This window comes from Natator depressus, chromosome 7, assembly GCF_965152275.1.
Source record: "Natator depressus isolate rNatDep1 chromosome 7, rNatDep2.hap1, whole genome shotgun sequence".
Taxonomy (NCBI): Eukaryota; Metazoa; Chordata; order Testudines; family Cheloniidae; genus Natator; species Natator depressus.
This window is the reverse complement of record NC_134240.1, coordinates 81,002,590-81,025,800: the sequence shown is the minus strand read 5'-3', so window position 1 is coordinate 81,025,800 and position 23,211 is coordinate 81,002,590. Positions and strand designations below refer to the sequence as shown.

Here is a 23,211-nt window from a genome sequence, read left to right as displayed (position 1 = left end):
GTGTCCAGTTTGCAAATTAATTCCAATTCAGCAGTCTCTCGTTGGAGTCTATTTTTGAAGTTTTTTGTTGAAAAATTGCAGCTTTTCGGTCTGTAATCAAGTGACCAGAGAAATTGAAGTGTTCTCCAACTGGTTTTTGAATGTTATAATTTGTGACAAAGCTCTGTCTTTGCCTCCGTGGTTCCCGCGTTTCCTGGCGGATTTCGCTAGCCTCAGAGGCTCACCGTGACCCTGCACGTAACCCTTCTCTCTATAGAGACAAGGGACACAGTCTACTGAGCCATTTTCATCATAAGCCAGCGAGGGAGGTGAGGAGAAGTTATCCTTCCTTGCACAGTCTCTGTTGTCTCCCAGTCTCAGTGATTGATCAGGGGGCAAAGGTGGGGGGGGAGCCCGGGCCCACCCTCTACTTCGGGCTCCAGCCCAGGGACCCTAATAGTATCAGCTATGGTAGCTGACCTTTTAGAAACATGACATGTACAATTCCCTGGGCTACTTCCCCCACAGCAGCCCTCACTTCCTCAAGCTCCACTTCACCCTTACCTCAGGGCCTCCTTTTTTGTGCCTGATATGGTGTGTACTACTCAGCCTCTCCAACAGCACAACTTCCTCCCACAGCTCCTGATGTGCACACCCACCTGAGTAACTGGGAGGCTTTTAACTAGTTTCAGCCAGCCCGATTGGCTTCAGGTGTCCCAATCAACCTAGCCTTCTCCCTGACTTCTGGAAAGTTCTTAACTGACATGGAGCAGCTGCCATTTCACTTATCCTGGTACCAGGGATTTGTTTCACCTGGAGCTAATATATCTATCTCCCACTACTTTTCTATAGCCATCTGGCCTTGCCCCGTCACAAATTCTTGACGTCTGATTTGTGTCCACTTACTCTTTTATGTAGAGACTGTCCGGTTTGGCCACTGTACATGGCAGAGGGGCATTGCTGGCACATGATGGCATATATCACATTGGTAGATGTGCAGGTGAATGAGCCTCTGATAGTGTGACTGATGTGATTAAGCCCAATGATGGTGTCCTCTGAATAGGTATGTGGACACAGTTGGCAACGGGCTTTGTTGCAAGGATAGGTTCTTGGGTTAGTGTTTTTGTTGTGTGGTGTGTGGTTGCTGATGAGTATTTGCTTCAGGTTGGGGGGCTGTCTGTAAGCAAGGACTGGCCTGTCTCCCAAGATCTGTGAGAGTGATGGGTCGTCCTTCAGGATAGTTTGTAGATCCTTGATGATGCGCTGGAGAGGTTTTAGTTGGGGGCTGAAGGTAATGGCTAGTGGCGTTCTGTTATTTTCTTTGTTGGGCCTGTCCTGTAGTAGGTAACTTCTGGGTACTCTTCTGGCTCTGTCAATCTGTTTCTTCATTTCAGCAGGTGGGTACTGTAGTTGTAAGAACGCTTGATAGAGATCTTGTAGGTGTTTGTCTCTGTCTGAGGGGTTGGAGCAAATGTGGTTGTATCGTAGAGCTTGGCTGTAGACAATGGATCGTGCGGTGTGGTCTGGATGAAAGCTGGAGGCATGTAGGTAAGTATAGTGGTCAGTAGGTTTCCGGTATGGGTGGTGTTTATGTGACCATTGCTTATAAGCACCATAGTGTCCAGGAAGTGGATCTCTTGTGTGGACTAGTCCAGGCTGAGGTTGATGGTGGGATGGAAATTGTTGAAATCATGGTGGAATTCCTCAAGGGCTTCTTTTCCATGGGTCCAGATGATGAAGATGTCATCAGTGTAGCTCAAGTAGAGTAGGGGCATTAGGGGACGAGAGCTGAGGAAGCGTTGTTCTGAGTCAGCCATAAAAATGTCGGCATAATGTGGGGCCATGTGGGTACCCATAACAGTGCCGCTGATTTGAAGGTATACATTGTCCCCAAATGTGAAATAGTTATGGGTGAGGACAAAGTCACAAAGTTCCACTGCATGCATCCGATGAAGTGAGCTGTAGCTCACGAAAGCTTATGCTCAAATAAATTGGTTAGTCTCTAAGATGCCACAAGTACTCCTTTTCTTTTTGCAGATACAGACTAACACGGCTGCTACTCTGAAACTTGGTATACATCGTTATCTTCTGCATGTTTTGCTGTCATTGGGCTCAATCCTGCAAGGTGCTGAGCACTCAGGCCACAATCCAGCAAAGCACTTAAACACATCCTGACTTCCAAGCATATGAGTAGTTCTACTGACTTGGGCTCTTCACCCAGTTAAGTGATTTGCTGGATTGGGTCCTTTGAATGAAGCAGTTACCCCAGTAAACACAGCAGATATTACCTTTATATTACTGCCTATAGAACTATACTGGCTTTGTATTTAAAAACAGAATATCATGTACCTCTAATGTTATTTCTGGGGTAGAGAGGTTGTTTTAGTTTTTTACATTTTATTTAAAAGGCGGATGTCGTCATGGGAGACACCTAAAAAGACTGGTAACACTTGTTCTATAAACTTTCATCCAACCTGTTAAAATTGTATTAATAATTTAAACAGTTGTCAGTGCTACCAAGTATGTTGTTCTTCCTTGTAGACTACAAGATTTTATCTCCTTCTGGATAACTTTAGGACTCTACTGATTTTTCTGAGGATGGGCTAAAAACTTAGCAAGTGAAAGGGCTGGGGAAAGTGAGTGTGACGGGGAGGAGGGTTATTTCATATGAAATACAAAAAATGATTCTCTTTCTATCAGGGTAGCAAAATCAAACATAAAAGCATTGGCCTGGCTTCAGGGCAAACAGTTCCAGGTCTTTCCTGGTCAGCAGAGAGAATGTCTCTAGCACTTTCTAAAACTAATACTGCTCCTTGTGAAGTCAGTGGCAAAATTCACACTGACTTCATTGTGAGTTGTGGGTAATCAGCAACTGGAGGAGCTAGAAATTATTGTATTTTAAAAGATAATTTAAAACCTGTGGAAAGATCTTAAATCCTCAAAATTGGTGTATTTTCTGCAGCCATGGATTTATTGTGTCTCAGATTATAACCTTTTCACAGATAGTGTATTTTAGATACTTTTTTAATGAAGGCTACTAGAATACAAAATTGTTTATTGTTCATTTCCACCCATATTTTTGAGCACTCACTCCAGCATTTAAGAAAAAAATCGGTATTTGGTTACATTAAAATTTTAATAGTATTACAACTGAGTAGATGCAAATATAAGGAAAAATATTCAGCCAGAAATTTAAAATATAACAAGTGCAGTTGTTCTTTAACCACTTTTAATAATAGTCACACAGAAGGAATGTAGAAGGGGCCAGGATTCTTGGACCTACATGACCATCATTTATACTAACAGGTACAGCCAAAATTATATTAATATTGTATTGAGGCCCACTGGGTGTTATAAAAAGTCCAATTATTAAAGTAACATTATATTAGTTATTGTGTAATATGGAATACATTTTATAATAGCAAACAATTAATTTCACAAATAAGCTTATTGGTACTTTATACGGAAATTTATCTAGGGGGAACAAAGAAAAAGTTTGGGGACGTTTACTTTTAGTTACATTACTTTGTATGTTTGTGACTCCTGGATTGCTGCTTGAATACACATACCTAATATTTTCCAGTCATTTTCTTCTCTATACTAATATTTGTCTTCAGCAAGACTATCATGGATCTTTTAGATTCCATCTTCCCATGATTTCAGAAATATCCGAAGCTTAGATATAAAATACACATATAAATTTAGGTAAGGTCACATTTAACAAAGATTTTTTTAGCAAAGAAAAGTAATAAAGATTATAAGGCACTTTTTTTGGATTATAATTTTTATAAAACTGTTTGTCCTATGACTAATCACTTAATTATACAACATAGAAGAAGTGCTGTAAATAATCGTCATGAAAGAGATAAAGTCTTCTTTCTTACAGCATTAAATCTTCATTTGTTAATTCCTGCTTCAACTCCTCTTTTTGCACCAAGCCAGAAGATGACAAGTTAGGATACTCAACATTGTAATCAATTCCTGACCCAGATTCAGATTCTGATTCTATTTCAGGTATGTTGTCAGCCCCAGATCCAGATTCCTCATCATAAAGTGAGAAAATACCAGGTTGCTCCTGAAATTTCTTCATCCTGAAATATAGGAGAAAAATCACAATACAATTTACTCATAAGGACAAACATGATTGTCCCATTCTGCTTAACACCCATCAGCTGACACTGAACTGCGCCTTTTCTCAATGAAAGACCAGGTGTATGAAGTAATATCTTTTATTGGACCGACTTCTGTTGGTGAGAGAGACAAGCTTTTGAGCTACAGAGGGGTCTTCTTCAGGTCTCGGAAATGTACTCAGAGTGTCACAGCTAAATACAAGGTCAAACAGACAGAATATGTGCGAACTATGTATGCTAAACTAAGGGCTTGGCTACACTTGCAGATGTAGAGTGCCGGGAGTTAAACCAGCCTTCGGAGGCCGCAGCAAGGAAAATGCTGCTGTGTGTTTACATTGTCAGCTGCCAGCGCACTGGCATGGGCATATTAGCAGCTCTTACAATGCTCCAAAGAGCAGTGGATTGTGGTAGCTATTCCAGTGTGCAAGTGGCTGCAACGTGCTTTTCAAATGGGGGGATGGAGTGTGACAGGGAGTGTGTTATGCGTATGTGGGGGGAGAGACAGTGTGTTTTGGGAGGCTGAGAGTGTGTCAGCATGCTGTCTTGTAAGTTCACACAGCAGCAGACCCCTCTCTCCACCCCCCCACCACACACACACAACAGCAGCATTCCACACTAATGGTTTGCTTTGTCCCAGAGCAGATAAGCATGCCGGCTGTCAGAAACGGAGCTTTGAAAGGGGATATCCACATGCCTGCAGCCAATTTCAAAACAATGAAAAGAGTGGCCACTTGACTTCAGGGGATTATGGGACGTTTCTGGAAGCCAATCACAGCGCAGTAATGCAATACCTTGTCCACACTGACGCCCGGGCATTTCAGCCGGGGCGCAGAAAGCTTTATGCTTCTTGTGGAGGTGGATTACCAGGAACACTCCAGCTGCAAAGTCCAGGCGCTCTATGTGCCTTGCCAATGTGGACACCTCAGGAGTTAGGGTGCTCGGGGCTGCTTTAATGCACTCTAACTTGCAAGTGTAGCCAAGCCCTAAGAGACCATTCAAGGTGAAGTGGCTCATTAAGATCCCTAGTCATAGGACAAAAAGAGGGGTTAGTGGGTAACAGATTGTTGTAATAAGCCGTGAATCCAGTGTCTTTATTAAGATTATGATTTTTAGTGTCTAGCAAAGTTATGATTTTAAGTTCCAAAGCTTGTCTTTTGAAAGTATTATGCAGGTTTTCTCAATATGATGCAGTAGTAGGATCAGCAGCACCCAAGACGGGTAGCGAGGCTTAAAAGCAGCCCTGGAGAAAAAAGGAGTGGCTCCCAGCTGGGAATAGGCAGGAGAAGCTTTGACCATGTCTACACTTACCGGGGATCGATGCAGCAGTGGTCGATTTAGCGGGTCTAGTGAAAATGTGCAAAAGTGACCACAGAGCGTTCTCCGGTTGACTCAGGTACTCCATCGGAATGAGAGGAGTAAAGTAAGTCGACGGGAGAGCATCTCACGTCAACACAGCATGATGTAAACACCGCAGTAAGTCGACCAAAGTTACGTCAACTCCAGCTACATTATTCACGTAGCTGGAGTAGCATAACTTAGGTCGACTTACCTGGTAGTGTAGACAAGACCTTTGTCTCGGAAGGCCAACACAGCCACTCCTCCCTGGGATCACAGACCTTTCTTTCCTGGTAAAGTGCCCTTTTGGGCCAAAGATCCTTATATCCATTGCTTAAAGAGTTTACATTCCTCAGGATTAGCCAGAGTCCTAACCCTTAATGGCAGGTGAATTTAGATCAATAGAAGGAAATACTTTATACAGCATGCAGTCAAATTGAGAATTGACTGCTAAGGAGGTCAAATACCATCAATGGATTTTTTTAAAGGGAAATTTTATGACCAACAATATTTATAATGGCATTCAAGCCTCAGGTTTAAGAACATATGCTGATCATCAAAGACATCAGGAAACAGTATTTCCATTCTGGATCGCCATATATAATATTGCACAAGTGGCTAGGTGTACTGAAAACAGGGGTTGGATTGTGCCTTCATTAGAAATACCGAGGATTTGTCACTGCATGAGATGGGATACCAAATTTAATGGGCATTGATCTGACTGGCTATGACAAATCCTATGCAATATACCAGTTGTCTCCTTAGACTTTAGTGAAATATGATCATCATCCACACCAGTGTATTGTAAATGTCAAAAACTTAGCCATGTTTGTACTATCACTTTTAAAAATTAATACTCTTTCAACATGCAAAGGAAAATCAAATGCATAACAGTCTAAAGATAGATAGATAGATAGATAGATAGATAGATAGATAGATAGATAGCCAAAATTATAACAGGGTTCAAAAAAGAATAAGATAAATTCATGAAGGATAGGTCCATCAATGGCTATTAGCCAGGATGGTAAGAGATGAAACCCCATGTTCTGAGTGTCCCTAGGCTCTGTTTGCCAGAAGCTGGAAGTGGATGAGATGGGGATGGATCACTCAATGATTCCCTGTTCTGTTCATTCCCTCTGAAGCACCTGGCATTGGCCACTGTTGGAAGACAGACGCTGGGCTCGATGGACCATGGGTCTGAGCAGTATGATGGTTCTTATGTACATTAAAAGTCAAAGATGTAAGCGCCTTAGCTAAGAATACTGAAAGCTTATTGATGCCAACCATAAATACTGAAGGGACAATTCATTTACTTACAGAAATGGATCAGCCTTGGGAGGGAGGATTCTGTTAGCTCCACTTTCAGACATTTCAAACAACGGTCCTTTTTCTTCAATGCAGTTAGCAGACAAGATGTCAGGTCTGCATCTTACTCTCTGGAATCTTGCTTTCTGCACTGGAACACCTGATCAAATTATTCATACATTATTAGTATGAATTACTGTATTCAATATTATGGACTATTTTACTTTATGAACTCCTGATCAGGAAACTGGTAGTTATAATTATATGTATATATTTAGTGATTACCCAACCATAAACAATTCTGACAAGACATTTTTAAATTAATCAGTACTATCCATAAGTAATATTCCTGTATTCCATATTATATCCATATGGGCACATCTTCCAAACACTGAAGAAATTCCATATGAAACAGCTAGATGAACTTCCATGTCTCTTATGACAACACAAAGGAGTAGATTTCAGAATTAAATGGACATGTATGAAAAGGACACATACAGCCTGGAAAGGCACATAACAATGTGAAAAGCATGGGTCCTGTCTTGTGAGGTGCCCAGCACACTCTGGCTGCCAGGTGCCAGAGTTGGTGTGGAGGCACAGAGCCTTCCTGTGGATTGCCCTAGCCTCCAGCAGATCCCCCAGAATCTGCCAAAGGTAACCTACCTCCCCAACAGAACAATACTGAGGCAATCTCCATTAAAGAATCCTCACAGAGATTTCCTCCCCAACCCTCCCTATGGGATCTGCCCATTAATAATAAGCCCCTGTAGCATAGACTGCAGTGCGTATTTACTGACTTCTTGGAAAGTAGCTGCTGCAGATGTTCACTAAACACTTTTCAGATGCTCTTTCACTTCCTCTCCTCCCACAATGTCTAACCTACATTCACATCTAAGGCTTGGCTGCAAAAGCTTTCTTAAAAAAATTTCAGAGGAGCAAAACAAAAAATAAACCAACAAACAAAACACTTGAAACCATCAAAAATACATTTAGGATTAAACTTTTCATCCTTCTTTTGGTATCATTAACTAATTGCATCTGAAGCCTCATGTTATATTCTCCTTCTTTTGGTATTTTAGTCTAATTTCATTTTGTTCTTTGGAAATGTCTCTTCTCCATAATTACAGGTCCTTTTAACATTGTCTGTTACCATACTGTACTGAGTCACTCTTCCAATCTTCTGATGCACACATTTCGTCTACAGGAGAAAGAATGTGTTTGGAGAGATACGTATAGCCATTTTTCCAAGTCTCTCTCATAGTACCTTTTCCTTTTCATCGTTATTTCTTCTGTTTGTATATTATTAGTAAACTATTATTGTATATTAAAAGTAAAGTCTGTTTTTAATAAATGTAAGAAGTAATATGTACCACACCCTGAGTAATTTGTGTGCAAAAAATTCAGGTAATAGTCATCCAAAGAAAACAATATTTAGGATGGAAACACCAGTAGATATCTAATTAATGAATATCGCTGTGATAATATCTCTACAGGAAATATATGTATGTGGCTTGAAAACTAGATGTCTCTTGTAAGAAATACATCCAGAATGTGTGTGTCATTGTGAAGCAATAATTTCCTTTTAGCTGTTATAGTGCACGGTGTTGTAATTTTTGCTGTATTGAATCAAACCCTTAACTTCCCCATACTTACACAAATTTCCTATTTCCTCATGAAACAAGTGAAGATATAATATCAGAAATATGCATCTTCTCAAATATTTGCTTACCTGTTAAGACCTTACATTCAACAATCAGACAGAAGTCCAAACAAACCCACTAAAGTCAATGGGTTGCCAGGGTATAAAAGAGGGCAAAATTAGGCACCATAGTTGCTTTTACAAAGTAAAATCTGTAATTTTACATATTATATGCAGGTGATTTATTAGCCTCACTGTTGATTGAAACAACTCCAATAAAGGTCTGCTTGAAGTTCTTACTTCCTGAAATTTAGATCCATTTTAGATTGCTGTATTTCAGACTCAGTTAATTGAAAAATCTGTAGATTATTGTGATCATAGCATGATGTTGATATATTCCAGCCACGACAAAAACAGTTGGCTAAGACATTTATATAGAACTTCTGTAACTTGCCATGTCCGTCATTTAAATAATGTTTTTTATATAATAAATACTAATACTAACTACACATATCATCTATATAAGGAGGACAGAAAAGATCCACTTGCCAAAAACAATTTTATCATCATTGGCATTATACAAAAACTCATCATGATGGAAAGTTTAACAAAAAAAGATTTAATTTTATAAAAAGTAGGTTTTATTATTCCTACTTCAAGGTCAATTACAAGTATTCTTTAAAATCAATAGTATACTTACTTGGCCTATGCTACACAGTTTAGAAAGAGGATTATAGAAATAACAACCATTCACAATTTTACCTTGTGCTGTGTATCCCATAAAGAGGATTATACAAACAGCCAGGAAAATCCTCCCATTACATCTGACACGAGTCTGCATTTTGGCTTGCATTCCTCCACACTCCAGCACTCTTCACCACGGCTTCACACTTAGGAAATAAAACGAGGCAATGAGATCGACTTTTAGAAAAGGATTCCAAAACCTCAAACCCAACCCATAACCTGCGTCACAACTTCCTGACTGAATTCAGTGAGACATCTACAATAAAAGCCGAGTCTAATTACGTGGTTTTTACTCAGACAAAAATCACCACTGACTTCAAGAGAAGTTTTGCCAGAGCAAAGACAGTGGGTTTGGGTTCCCAGGAAGCACCATAATAAAAATGTTATTTCAGCTATTAGAAATGAGGGTCCAGAAGTATGTGACACAATCCTGCCTACCCACAGGCTTTCCCCTAAACATATAGTACCTGCAGATATGTCAGCTGTCAGAGGTCAAGTGTACATTTGCCACTCCTAGTTAAAAAATAAAAGGTAGCAGTTTGTTGATATCCCAAACTTTCAGGCAACTGTAGTGTTGCATTGGCAACACAAGTATATTTCCCCTTTCTAAAGCAAGCTTTGATAAGCTTATTGTTTGTAGCAGGATCAGTGTGAAATGTGAAGCTTACATGGTCTGCGAAACTCTCACTTTGGAAAAACTCTTAAATTCAGGATTTGTATTCCAACAGCTTTTTTATTTCTTGGAAGGTGGAAGCCTGGACCTACATAATAGCAGTGAGGAGAATTTTTTCAGTACATTTATAAAGTAAATCTTAGTAGAAATTCCCCTTGAAAATTTCCAGCTGGTTTCCCAGATGCCAGCTAAGTTTTAGAACAACATGTCACAATTCCCAAAGTAACTGCACCTCTGACCCATGCATGACCTCTTTGATGGCACCCTGTTTAGGTCTCAGGCCTCTTGCCATCACCTTTCAGGGAAGGGATCCCACAATGCACTTTCTCCAGACTGGGGAATTGGGCTGCAGATTCCTGCAATTCACTGTGTTTCTCTTAGCCTGTCTCACTGTAGTTAAGCACCTGCAGTCCTGTTCTCTCAATAGCAATAACAGAGTTAACCAGTGACCATCCAGTTCTCATAAATCAAAGTACTATTTATTCAGAACAAAAGCATTACAGAGAAAACATATAATAAAAACAATAAACAGTTTATCTGCAGATCTAATTTTCCAGGCAGTCAGCCATCTTCCACATGGGGACGCTGATCAAATTAAAGTACTTCAGTCACTTCTCACATGGCCTGCCACTATTGATCACAGTTTCATGTCAGTTCCCAGATCAGGACAGTCTCCTTATATAGTTTACAGTTCTTTGTTTGCCATGCCTTTTGAACCAGGACAAATTGGTATATGCGCTATCTCCCCTGGGTATGAAACTTCCACAGACTTGTTACCTGTAATAAAAATTTGCATTAATTACCCCACAGTGATCTGAGTTGGTGAATTTAGTTTAGAACCATTTAGCTCACCTATTGACCCAGAAATATAATCACTAGCCCATAAAGATACATATAACATATAAAGGTGATGCAATAGTCTTTGAATATTCCATGTGTCAATAGCACCTGTCACATCTCAATATAATAATCTTTGAATAGTCTGTGTTTCCAGTGTATTGCATCTGTCACACAGAATTTGGTCTAGTAGTTCCTGCCTCCTGATCTCCCAGCAGACTACAAAACCAATTGAGACCATGTAAAGGATTCTAACTACTAGACTTTCTATTAGGAAGCCCCATTTGAACTCTGTAAGTTAAAGAAAAAGAATTTCTTTTTGTGGCATTAGCACTACAACAGGTGGGTAAGAAATGTGTGTGTTGATCAAACCTGGCCAAGATCTGCACTGATTGCACCCATAAACGAAAAGCAAGAAAAGCAGTTAGGGAGAAAGAAAACAAATGGAAGTGGGACTTGAAATGGGGAGAGAGAGAGAGAGAGAGAGGATAGGGCCCAGCCCTGGAAGTACTCATAGCAGGTGAGGTCTTTGATCAAACAGCATTATAAGGGCATCCTGTCTACTCAAGCAACTGAGCTGTTTCTGACATCCAGATTTAAACACGGCTCTTCCTGAGGCCTCTCCTCCCTGAACTAGGGTGAGGACTGGTGTGGACAGGGCCAGATAGGGTGACCAGATAGCAAGTGTGAAAAATCAGGACAGGAGGTGGGGAGTAATAGGTGCCTATATAAGAAAAGGCCCAAAAATCGGGACTGTCCCTATAAAATCGGGACATCTGGTCACCTAGGGCCAAACAGTTTTTAACTCTGGATTCAGACAGCATGATTAACTCATATTAGAAGTAGGTGTTGATCAGGCTATCTGTACCCAGTGTTGAATACATTTTGGTCCTGTTCACACCACCACCCCAGCAGTGTTCCACAGCGGTTGTGGGGATCTGAGGGGTACTGGAAAGGGATAGAATTCAAGGGAAGTAGCTCAAGCTGGCATAAACAAAAGTGTTGGACACATTATTTCATTACAGTTATACCAATATACAGGAGCATGCACAAGGGGAGGCAAGCAGGGGCCTGGGCCCCCGCAATAATTGGCGGGGGCAGAGAACTCCTCTGGCCCCAGTGCCATGGCTTGGAAAGCGAGCTCCTCCATCCTAGGGGCAGTGACAGCGAGCTCATGTGGCCCTAGGGCCCTGGCAAGGAGAGAGAGCACCTCCAGCCCCAGGGCCATGGCAGGAGCTGACAGCTCCTCCGGCCCTGGGGTCACGGTGGGGGCACAGAACATGTCCCTCCAAAACGAGTGATATTTAAATTCCTGTGCATGCCCCTGCCAGTATAGGTTTCAGAGTAGCAGCTGTGTTAGTCTGTACTCACAAAAAGAAAAGGAGAACTTGTGGCACCTTAGAGACTAACAAATTTATTTGAGCATAAGCTTTCGTGAGCTACAGCTCACTTCATCGGATGCATTCCGGACAATCTATACTGAAAAGTCTTCCCATGTGGATAAGGCCTTATAGTGCTTTCCAAAGGGAGCAGTCTCTTCCCTTATGTGAATGAGATTTAGGGCATGGCTACACTACAGAGTTTACAGCAGCACAGCTGCACCAATGCAACTGCGCTGCTATAAGCTCTCTAATGCAGCCGCTCTAAGCCAACAGACGAGAACTCTCCCGTCGGCTTAACTACTCCAGCCCCCGTGAGCGCCGGCGCTTATGCTGGTATAACTTATGTCGTTCATGGGGGTGATTTATTCAAGTTATACCAACATAACATTTATTCAAGTTATACCAACATAAACTGTAGTGTAGACATAGGCTTAGTGTTCCTATGGTATTTCCTGCTGAAGACATGCCTCAGAATCCTGCTATAAGGACAATTCATTGGAGCTAGATACTTGACAGTATCTTTTCAAAAAGAGGGCAAACCTTGAAAGGGTTTCAGTACAGTTTAGCTCTCAGCCTATTATACTACAGCACTATCATAGATGCTGTTGAAGCATTCAGAACCTGGGTGAATCTCAGGGTGTCAGATATGTTCAGTTTATGCACACAAAACTGTCTGCCCCAATGTCAGTCCTTATTTTATCAATTGCTTTAGACTTTTTAGGATTAAAGTTATATTCCCAAAGATCTTTCAGACCATAGTGTTTATTCTGACAGATTGCTGCTTTCAAAAGGGAACAGCCATGAAAGCACAAAAGAATTCTATGGGAGAGAAGGGCAAAAGTCCTATTAATAATCACACTTTCATTTCTTGTATGAAGTTCAATGTGATCTTCACCTGAATGCCACAAGCCTATTTCTTAAGTCCTACAGTAACAATAAACAATCTGCATGCCCTTGCATTTCCTGGAAGACAACAGATTTCAGGTGCCCCCTTACTCTTTGGAGATTTAGAATAAAGTTCAGAAGTCACAAGCCATACAAGATGGTAGCTACCTAAAAAGAGAAAAGCAATGAGTAAGAGAAGATGCCTCAGTGATCATTAAAAACAAACAACTTAGAAGGAAAAACTTGAAGAACTCTGATTTAGCATGAAGGGTCATCAACAACAACAACAACATGGAAGGAACTGTAAAGAAAAACTCACAACTATAACAGTGCATGTTTGCAGGAGTGGAAGCTATATTCACAAGTTGAGGAGCCTTGCTAGAGTTCTGTTGCAATTCTCCCTATCCATACTCTCTAAATATCAACTAAGTGGTTTGTCTGGATAAACACAGGCTGTACCCTCTTAGACTTGATCCCTGATAATAGATGCTAAAAGAGTTCATTGTACTTGAAAAAATATATTATTAATTCATTACATAAATAAATTATAGTTTTTCTAGAACATGGGAATCACTAAAAGGTGCTGATTACTGACTCTGAAAGCAATGATTAGGACAGAAGCACTAAAATGCTTAAGCACTTAAGTACCCACTTCCATTTTCACACCACTAAAACCACCATAACATTAGTAGCTTCTGATGAAGACAGAGTTGTTTCTCGCTACGAACCTATATAACCCGTTCTGGCATAACATATTTTGACCTAGTATTATTTCCTGAAATCGAATTACTTGATGAACTTTCTAATGAGGTAGTAAATTTAGGACACAATTCCACATTGTTAAAGCTTGTCTACACATGAAGTTGCACTAGTTTAATTAAACGGCTGAAACCCCTTGTGTAGATATGCTTACGGAAGTTTAAAACTGGTTGATCCATTTAGCTTGCCTTGTACAGAAAAACAGACAAACATTTAAAATATTTTAAATCTGTTTATGAGCATCCACACATGAAGTTGCACCACTTTAGCTACCATGCTGAAGAATCAAGCCCAAGCTTTCTGTTCCTTTTCATTGTACCAGTTTATTTGCAAAGATATTTGTCAGTTGCCACATTATTTTAATGACTCCATGAGTAAAAGAGAGCTTAAGTAACTTCCCCCCCACCCCGCCGCTCCAGTAAGCCTCTGCATATAGGCAAAAACTTTGTGTGCATCAGGTTTCAGATTCATGATTTATCACTGAATTACAAACTTCAGAACATGTTTTTCTGTAGTGGAAAAAAACAGACCCAAAGTTATTGCAGTACTACAGTATAATAACCCTCTTGCACAGGTAAGGCCGAGACAGTATCCCATTTAATGTGGAATTCCTGTTGCATTCAAACCTCTTTCAATCATAAGGGAAATTTATTCTCAGCGTTAAACTCATTTTATTTATTTCTTACTCCAAATTCTTTCCTACATATCATACAAAGACGTCAACCACAAGTGCCTAGGGAAATCGTGTCACTACAGTTCCATTTGTTTTAGTTTGCATCCTACTCCTCTGTCAGTGAACCTCTGAAAATGTATAAAAGCTGTTGATGTGAATCACACCTCAAGAAGCTGACCACATTTGGCCGTTATTCTTACTGCCGTATGTGCTACTTCCTATTTTTAGCATGAACTTTTTTTTTTTAAGTTGTGATCATCATCAGTAGGAAACAAAGAAAATATACACTGAAATTTTATCAGCTTTAACCTCTTTTAGGTCATAGAAATTATTCCTACAATAACATCAACTTTCCACTGATCATGGGCAAATATTGTAGGGTGTGAAGCTCTAAAGGAAGCTTGCACATTGTTACGTATTGTATCTCATACTAGCTCAGCACCTTTCCCACCTTTGTGCTGAAAACTCCAAGCACCACCAAGATTCAGGGGAGTTGTTGTCTGAAACTACACCGTCACCCACAAAATGAATTCACTGCTCCTCCTCCTCTCATTCTCTTCAGACTTGTTTTGGTTTCCTGAGTAAGCTATGGGGAGAAGGGAGTACAAACTAAATCATTTAGCGGTGGGTGGAACACATGAAAAAATAATTCTAGAGAGGGATCAGCTAGGTGGAGATTAATAAGGATCTAGTCACCCGTTCATTCCAGCAGCACAAAGTAGCTGTAAAGCTGGCAGTTCTGGCCACTTGGGAACATTTGAATGTTTTGCCTTTTTTCCCCCTATGTCAGCTGAGAACCAGAAGAACTGAGCGTATGTGTTTAACAACTATTAATATAAAAGGGAATCACTTGTATTACATTTCGCACACCGTGGGCCAATTCTCCACTGTCTTGCACCTCCTGTAGTAATTTATACTTGCATAAAGTAGGCCAGACTCTCTGGTGAGGTGTAGCATCTCTGCATCATGACAATCTACAACTATGTTTTCCGTCCCTTGTAGCTAGAGTACTCCTTACCTAGCTCTAACTCAGCACATGGAGAATGGCCTTCCACAGAGCTGCAGCACAGTATGGGGGCTGAAAAGCTGAGTTTTAAGCCACCCTTGCACTATCCTTCTCCAACTTTTGCTCTGTGGAGTTGCACTGCACCCCAGGATCTAGCCTAGTCAGTGCCGAGAGTGTAAAAAACTACCATTCTGATATGATGGCAATTTGCATTCACTTTGCCCAGGTGTAAATGATGAAACAAGGTATAAGGCAAATGCCCAGTGATGGCATAATAGCCCCTAACAGCCTTGTCTATACTAGAGAAATTTGGCATTCTAGTACACCATGTGGTCCCCTTAACATAGCTGTAACACACCTCACATCCACACACAAAATGTTTCCAACAGGCACAATAATCACTATTTGGATTAGACCCCCTTTGAGCATAGCTCACCACTATGATCTCCTCCACCTACCCCAGTGGTGGAAGAGATTGCTGGCACAATAGCTAATGGTACAAATAGACCTCCAGGACCATCCCACCTACACCAATCATTTCTTATTAGGTCACCTGTCCAGTCACCTTTCTGCACTCCACACACAGGTCAAGTTGGCTGGAAGATGGATTCCTGTGCAAACAGTGCTTATTCCATACAGTGAAGCTGAGTTTCACACTATTTTCACTGCGATCAACTTCTTCTTTGACTTGTTCAACTTACTCTGACTCTGTCACTGGCTTGTCTCAGAGGAGATTTTCATATGAAAGTGTTGCCAACTGGCCTGAAGCCAATGTGCAAGTGCTGGTAGCCATCAGGGGAGAAGAGGGGATCTAGGGCCAAATGAACTCATGACAGATATTCTATGACCAGGTGGCTGAGTGACTGGTCAAGATGGGGTGTAACTCAAAGCAGACACAGTGCCCTGAAAAGATAATGGGAATGAGGGTCCTATATAATAAGACAAGGGACAGCAATAGTAGGTCTAGGTCTTGGTAAAAAATATGCCCCTTTTACAATGAGCTGGACTGAATGCTTGTGACTCTTGCTTCCATGCAGGGATACTTCTGAACAGCACCACGGGACTGTGCAGTGCAGTGGTTAGGGCCAACTCTGTGAACCATGCAGACCAGCAGAATGAGGAAGTAGACCAGGACTTGCTGGAGATATTGCCAGGATTTCAGGATCTATTTAGGGAGACCAAAAATCCAGGGATGAGAGCAGAGATGGTTGAGGAGAAGAAAGCATCAGTTGACCAGGGGTGGAGTACAGCAGGTATGCAGGTTTTTATGGTCAAATGTACCAAAAAGGCCTGATTTTGCAAGCAAAGGGCTGGGCAGTTTTTGAAGTTCCTACAAATGCTAACATTTAAAAGTTTTTTGTTAAATGAAATGATATAAGATACCAATGACGGAGTTCTCACTAACCTTGCGATCTCTCTCATTTCAAACTTTCAGATAAAAAAAGTCTTAGGTCAGATAAGAAAAAACAAAAACCCATGTGATTAAAATATTAAAACTGCTAATCAGCAAAAAGAAAGGCTGTTTCCTGTTTATGATATGAGCCATCACACAAAAAGACCTTTTCCGTAACTGGTGTTCTTCGAGATATGTTGCTCATGTCAACTTCACAATAGGTGTGCGTGCTCACCATGTGCACTGGTGCCAGAAGTTTTTCCCCGAGCAGTACCCATAGGGGGGAGCACCCCAGCAACCCCTGGAGTGGTGCCTCCATGGCGCAGCATAAGGGGAGCTGTGCTCTCCCCCCACCCTCAGGTCCTTCTTGCCAGACAACTCCGACAGAGGGGAAGGAGGGCGCGATGTGGAATAGACATGAGCAACACATCTCGAAGAACACCAGTTACAGAAAAGGTAACTGTCTTTTCTTCTTCGAGTGATTGCTCATGTGAATTCCACAATAGGTGATTCCAAGCTATATCTGTTGGAGGTGGGTAGGAGTTCACAAATTCTCGGGATGGAGTACCACCCTGCCAAACCCGGCGGCGTCCCTGGTTTGGGAGACGATCACATAATGCGAGGTGAACGTGTGAACCAAAGACCACATGGCAGCCTTACAAATGTCCTGGATGGGGACGTGGGCCAAGAAGGCAGCAGACAAGGCTTGCGCTTGAGTCGAGTGCACTTTCACAATCAGTGGCGGGGGGATACCCACCAGATCATAACAGGTATGGATGCACGAAGTGACCCAGTTGGAGAGCCGCTGAGTGGAGATCGACCGACCTCTCATGCGCTCAGCCGAGGCGATGAACAGTTGCGAGGACTTTTTGAACGGCTTGGTCCGCTTGAGGTAGAAAGCCAGGGCCCGTCGCACACAGAGCATGTGGAGACAGCGCTCCCCACTGGATGCGTGGGGCTTGGGGCAGAGGACCAGTAGAAAAATGTCCTGACTCATGTGATAGGCAGAGACCACCTTCGTGAGGAATGTAGGGTGTGGAAAGAGCTGGACCTTGTCCTTATGAAAAACCGTGTATGGAGGCTTGGAGGTCAGGGCCCTGAGCTCCGAGACCCACCTGGTCGACCTGATAGCGACCAGGAGGGCCACCTTCCACGAGAGGTGGGACCAGGAGCACATGGCTAGTGGCTCAAATGGGGGCCCCGTGAGACGGGCCAACACCAGTTCAGGTCCCACTGCAGGACCGGGGGCCTAGCATACGGAAAAAGACAGTCCAACCCCTTGAGGAACTGGCCAGTCATAGCATGGGAGAATACCATGTGACCACCAGCGGATGGAAGACCGATATGCAGATGCACCTTGACTGACAAGGGTGCCAGGCCCTGGGCTCTAAGGTGGAAAAGATAGTCCAGGATAAGATGGATCGGGGCGGCCACCAGGGAAACGCCCCCACGCATCCGCCCATCTGGAGAACCGGGACCACTTTGCCAAGTAGGTGCGGCACGTGGAGGACTGTCTGCTTTCTAGGAGGACGCATTGAACCCCTTCTGAGCACGTCCTTTCCTCCCGACCTGACCATTGAGCAGCCATGCTGTGAGGTGGAGAGCCACTAGGTTGGGGTGGAGGAGGCAGCCCTGGTCCTGGGAGAGCAGGTCTGGGTGGAACGGCAACGGCCACGGCGGAGCAACCGCCAGGCCCGTGAGGATCCCGTACCAATGTTGCCTGGGCCATGCTGGGGCAATCAGGAGGACCCGGGCCTTGTCCATCTTCATTTTCCAGGACCTTGCTGATCAGTGGGAACAGGGGGAAGGCATACAGAAACTGGCCTGACAAGGACAGGAGAAAGGCATTGGAGATAGCACCCCGTCCCAGTCCCCCCTTGGAATAGAACCGGGGACAGCGCCAGTTTTGCCAAGTTGCGAACAGGTCCACCTGAGGAGTCCCCCACACTCGGAAAAGCCTGTGAGCCACTTCCAGGTGGAGAGACCACTCATGCTGAAAGGAGAAGTTCCTGCTCAAGTGATCCGCCCGCATGTTCCGGGCACCCGGTAGATGGAAGGCCTTTAGGCAGATGTCGTGGGCTATACAGAAATCCCACAGCCTGAGGGGTTCATGGCAGAGATTCGGGCCCCGCCTTGCCTGTTGATATAGAACAGCGAGGCCGTGTTGTCCGTGAGGACCCTGACCACCCTGCCCTCCAGGTGTGAGCGGAAGGCCACGCACGCCAGCCGTACCGCCCTGAGTTCCTTGACGTTTATGTGTAGGGTCAGATCCTGAGCCGACCACAGACCTTGGGTCTGAACATTCCCCACATGGGCCCCCCAACCCAGGTCTGACACATCGGACACCAGTTCCAGCGATGGGGCCCTGTCCCTGAATGAGATCCCTTGGAGCATGTTGCTTGGGGCGGACCATCACCATAGGGAGGCGATCACCAAGTCGGGTATGGTGAGGACTTTGTCCATCCTGTCCCTGGCCTGGGAGAACTCCGAGGCCAACCAGAGCTGGAGGGGCTTCATCCTGAGTCTGGCACAATGGACCATGTACGTGCACACCGACATGTGACCCAAAAGCTGGAGGCACGTTCTCACTGTTGTCACCAGGAACCTTGTGACCGTGTCAGTGAGCCCCGTCAGGGTCTCGAACCTCAAACCTGGGTCCAGTGGGAGGGAGACTCGGGCCGATGAGGCATCCAGGAGCGCCCTGATAAACTCTATGCGTTGAACCGGGACTAACGTGGACTTGGTGTTGTTTACCAACAGGCCCAAAGCAGCGCACGTGGACAGCAGGAGTGTCACATGATCCCTCACCTGCGACCAGGAGCTGCCCTTGACCAGCCAATCATCCAGATAGGGAAAGATCTGGAGCCCCCGGTGCCTGAGGTAGGCCGCTACCACTGACATACATTTTGTAAATACCCTGGGGGCAGTGGACAGGCCAAACGGGAGGACCGTAAATTGGTAGTGATTCTGCCCCACCACAAAATGGAGGAAGCGTCTGTGCCCCTTGAATATATGAATGTGGAAGTACGCATCCTGCAGATCGAGGGCAGCGTACCGGTCCCCAGGATCCAGGGAGGGGATGATGGAGGCCAGGGAGACCATGCGAAACTTGAGCTTCACCATGTACTGGTTCAGACGTTGCAGATCCGGGATGGGTCTGAGTCCCCCTTGGGCCTTCAGGATAAGGAAATAGCAGGAGTAGTACCCCTTGCCTTTGAACTACCCGGGCACCACTTCCACTGCTTCTAGGCCCAGGAGCCGCCCCACCTCCTGCTCCAGCAGAGCTTCGTGTGAGGGGTCCCCCAGGAGTGATGGGGGTAGGGGATGGTTGGGCAGTGAGGAAGTAAACTGGAGGGTGTAGCCCTGGGAGATGGTGTTGAGGACCCATTGGTCTGAGGTCAGCTGCAACTGCTCTGGGAGGAAAGCACACAACAAATTGAAGAAGGGAAGCTTTATTGAGGGTGGATCCCTGATGAGAACTGGCAGGGTGCCCCTGAGCGTCCCATCAAAACTGCCTTTTCCCCACCTGCTTGCCCTTGGAGAACCCAGGTTGGAGGCAGGTCGAGACTGCCTCTGAGGGCGCCTCTTATAGTCCCGCAACTTCTTATAGGTGGCCTCGTATTTCGGGTGGGTGGCCTGAGCGGGAGTCTGCTGCGGCTTGAACTTAGATTTAGCTGGAGATGGAACATAGAGACCCCGAGTCTGGAGGGTCGTGCGGGAGTCTTTCATGCATGTAGCTTTGTATCCGTTTGTTCCACAAACAGCTTTGCCATCAAACAGGAGATTCTGCATGGAGGTCTGTGCCTTGCTGGACAGCCCAGAGAGCAGGAGCCACAACGCCCTTCTCATGGACACCGCGGAGGCCACGGACTGCGCGGCCATGTCCGCCACATCCGAAGCTGCCTGCAGGGTTGCCCTGGCAGCCGCTGTACCCTCCTCCACTAGCACTTTGAACTCCTTCCTATCACGCTTCTGGAGGGAGTCCTCGAACTTGGGCAGGGAGCCCCACAGATTGAACTCATACCGGTCCAGGAGAGCCTGGTGGTTTGCCACTCGTAACTGAAAGCTCGAGGATGAATAAATTTTTCTTTCAAAAGAGTCCAGCCTCTGTGAGTCTTTATTTTTTGGGGTAGGGGCTGGCTGGCCCTGCCATTCCCTCTGGTTGATCAACTCAACCACAAGGGAGTTGGGCGCCGGGTGAGTATAAGTACTTGTGTCTCTTGGCAGGTACAAAGTACTTGCGTTCCGCCCTCTTAGAGATGGGGGCCAATGAGGCCGGTGTTTGCCACAAAGCATTTGAACTTTTTGCCACCCCTTCATGGAGAGGCAAGAACACCCTGCCCGGTGCTGAAGAGGACAGCACATTAAATGGGGAGTTCAAGGGCTTCTCCATTTCTTCTGCCTGGAGGTGGAGGCTTGTTTCTACCCTTTTTAAGAGTTCTTGGTGGGCCCTAAAGTCCTCCTGAAGGACGGAGGGGGGCAGGGCCGTAATTGCCTCATCCGGGGAGGGCGAGGAGGCCGGTGCAGTGCTCTGGGTGTCCGCCGGCACCGGAGGGTCCACTACCTGGTCAGTCTCTGGGCACGGTGCTGAGGATATATGTCCCACCGACTCCTTCCTCACAGATCTGGAAAGGGAGGCCATTGGTCCTTCTGAGGCTCTGGCCACCAAGTGAGCTTCCACCGGGGGCTGCGTCAGGGGCCACGGTGCCCACTGGTACCATTGGGCCAGCCATGGGGCCTGGTGCCACTGCACCTGCTGCGGCACCGGTGGAGCCGGTTGTTCGGCCTGGCTGGCCTGGCCCGGCCCATTGATGGACGACTACGAATGGAGGCCGGGCTGACGTACGACCTGCCATTGTCCCTGGACCGGGAGGAGAGATGATGCTGGGAACGACGCAGACCACGGGACTGCGATCCAGACGTGGAGGACTGGTACCATCTGTAACAGCTGCTCTGCGATCGGCTCTGACAGGCAGACCCGCTATGGCAAGATGATGGTGATCGACGCCCGGGGCTGAGGAGGAGATGGCTTGGCGGGGTCTTGGAGTGGGATTCCAAGCGGGAACAGTGTCAATATCCGTGCCGTGACCGGCTGCAATAACCCCTCCAAGGCAAGGACCTTTGGCGACGTCTACCTCAGTCCCCTCGGTTGCTGAGATTCTTGGTTGGATGGAACCCAACCAGACAGTCTGGTGGGAGTCGAGGGCAATCCAAGTGGACTTTACCCTGAACGGTCACTGGGTGGCGAACGGCATCGGGAATGTTCCCTGGACCGAGACTGGTACTGAGCTGGGGGTGACAGTGGAGATCCCAGTGGCGGCTTGCCCCTGGAGTGTGGGGCCGACATCAGTGGTGCTCCTGGTACTGGCATGAACATAACGACCCAGGCCGCCTGCAGGGCCTCCGGCGTGGATGGCATCCGGACATCCGGGGAGGTCTGCTCTGAAGGGGCCGGGCTACTCCGCTCTACATGAGTCGAAGGCCTAGAGGCGGGTGGGGATCTAGGATTGCCTGGCACGGGTTTAGCCTCTGTCCTGGGTTTCCCTTGGTGCCGCTGCGAAGAAGGCATCTTTCTGCCTTCTTAGCGTGCCCTATGGTTGGGGAGCGGTGCCGACTGGTCGATGGCACCGGAAGGTTGCCGCGCACCGACACCGCAGTGCCTGGTGCCGGCTCAGAGTGGCGCGCCGGAGTCAGGGTCAGCGCCGACTCCATGAGAATGGCCCGGAGCCTAATGTCCCTCTCTCTCTTGGTCTGAGGCTTAAACGACTTGCAAATTTTGCAACAATTGCTGATATGGGTTTCTCCCAAATAGCACAGACAGTCTGCATGTGGGTCACTCCTTGGCATAGATCGCCTACAAGTGCTGCATGACTTAAAACCCGAGGCGCAGGGCATGCCCCGGCCCGGGTTCTCTCACTAACTGAACTAACTAAACAGCTAATTAACTACAGGTACCAACACTGAATGAACAAACAGTTCTGGTGACTAGCTACAGCAAAGCTGGAGCAGAATAGTTCAGACGCACCTTCACTGGCAGCAAGAAGGAACTGAGGGTGGGGGAGCGCGCAGCTCCCCTTATACCGCGCCATGGAGATGCCACTCTAGGTGTCGCTGGGGTGCTCCCCCCGATGGGTACTGCTAGGGGGAAAACTTCTGGCACCGGTGCACGTGGCGAGCAGGCACACCTATTGTGAAATACACATAAGCAATCAGTCAAAGAAGAAACCTACATGTAGCATATTCCAAACTCAACACTATCTAATGATGAAAGGCCCCATGCTACTGTGGGGCCATTTATTTCATTCTCTAAGCAAGGCATGGAAGCCCCATTGCTTCCAATTTTTAAAATTACAGTGGCCAAAATATTGGAAAATGCATTGTAGGAAACAAAATGTGTCGTAGGAAACACACTTGCATTTTCAGGGAGATAGAAACTGGGAGATGTAAAAGACCTATTAGAATGGATGGTCT

General features: G+C 45.2%; 1 protein-coding gene across 2 annotated transcripts; it reads right to left on the bottom strand.

Moving 5' to 3' along the window:
• Positions 1 to 3,166: 3,166 nt before the first annotated feature.
• On the bottom strand, positions 3,167 to 22,844 carry SRGN (serglycin). Of its 2 annotated transcripts, XM_074958908.1 has the most exons (4): positions 22,766 to 22,844; positions 9,151 to 9,278; positions 6,762 to 6,909; positions 3,167 to 4,070 (listed from the first exon to the last, which is right to left on the bottom strand). In XM_074958908.1, the coding sequence occupies exons 2-4, from the start codon at positions 9,239 to 9,241 to the stop codon at positions 3,860 to 3,862; spliced, it is 450 nt and encodes a 149-aa protein (XP_074815009.1). In that variant the 5' UTR covers positions 9,242 to 9,278; positions 22,766 to 22,844; the 3' UTR covers positions 3,167 to 3,859. The 2 variants fall into 2 exon arrangements, with proteins under 2 accessions (XP_074815009.1, XP_074815008.1); XM_074958907.1 differs by lacking the exon at positions 22,766 to 22,844 and having other exon boundaries at positions 9,151 to 9,520.
• Positions 22,845 to 23,211: the final 367 nt, after the last annotated feature.

Excerpts from the sequence above, each read along its gene's own strand:
- SRGN (XM_074958908.1), bottom strand. The coding sequence starts at position 9,241 with ATGCAAGCCAAAATGCAGACTCGTGTCAGATGTAATGGGAGGATTTTC. Across the intron at positions 6,910-9,150 it reads TATGGGATACACAGCACAAG|GTGTTCCAGTGCAGAAAGCA; the intron begins GTAAAATTGTGA and ends TAATTTGATCAG. Across the intron at positions 4,071-6,761 it reads CCCAAGGCTGATCCATTTCT|GATGAAGAAATTTCAGGAGC; the intron begins GTAAGTAAATGA and ends CCTATATTTCAG.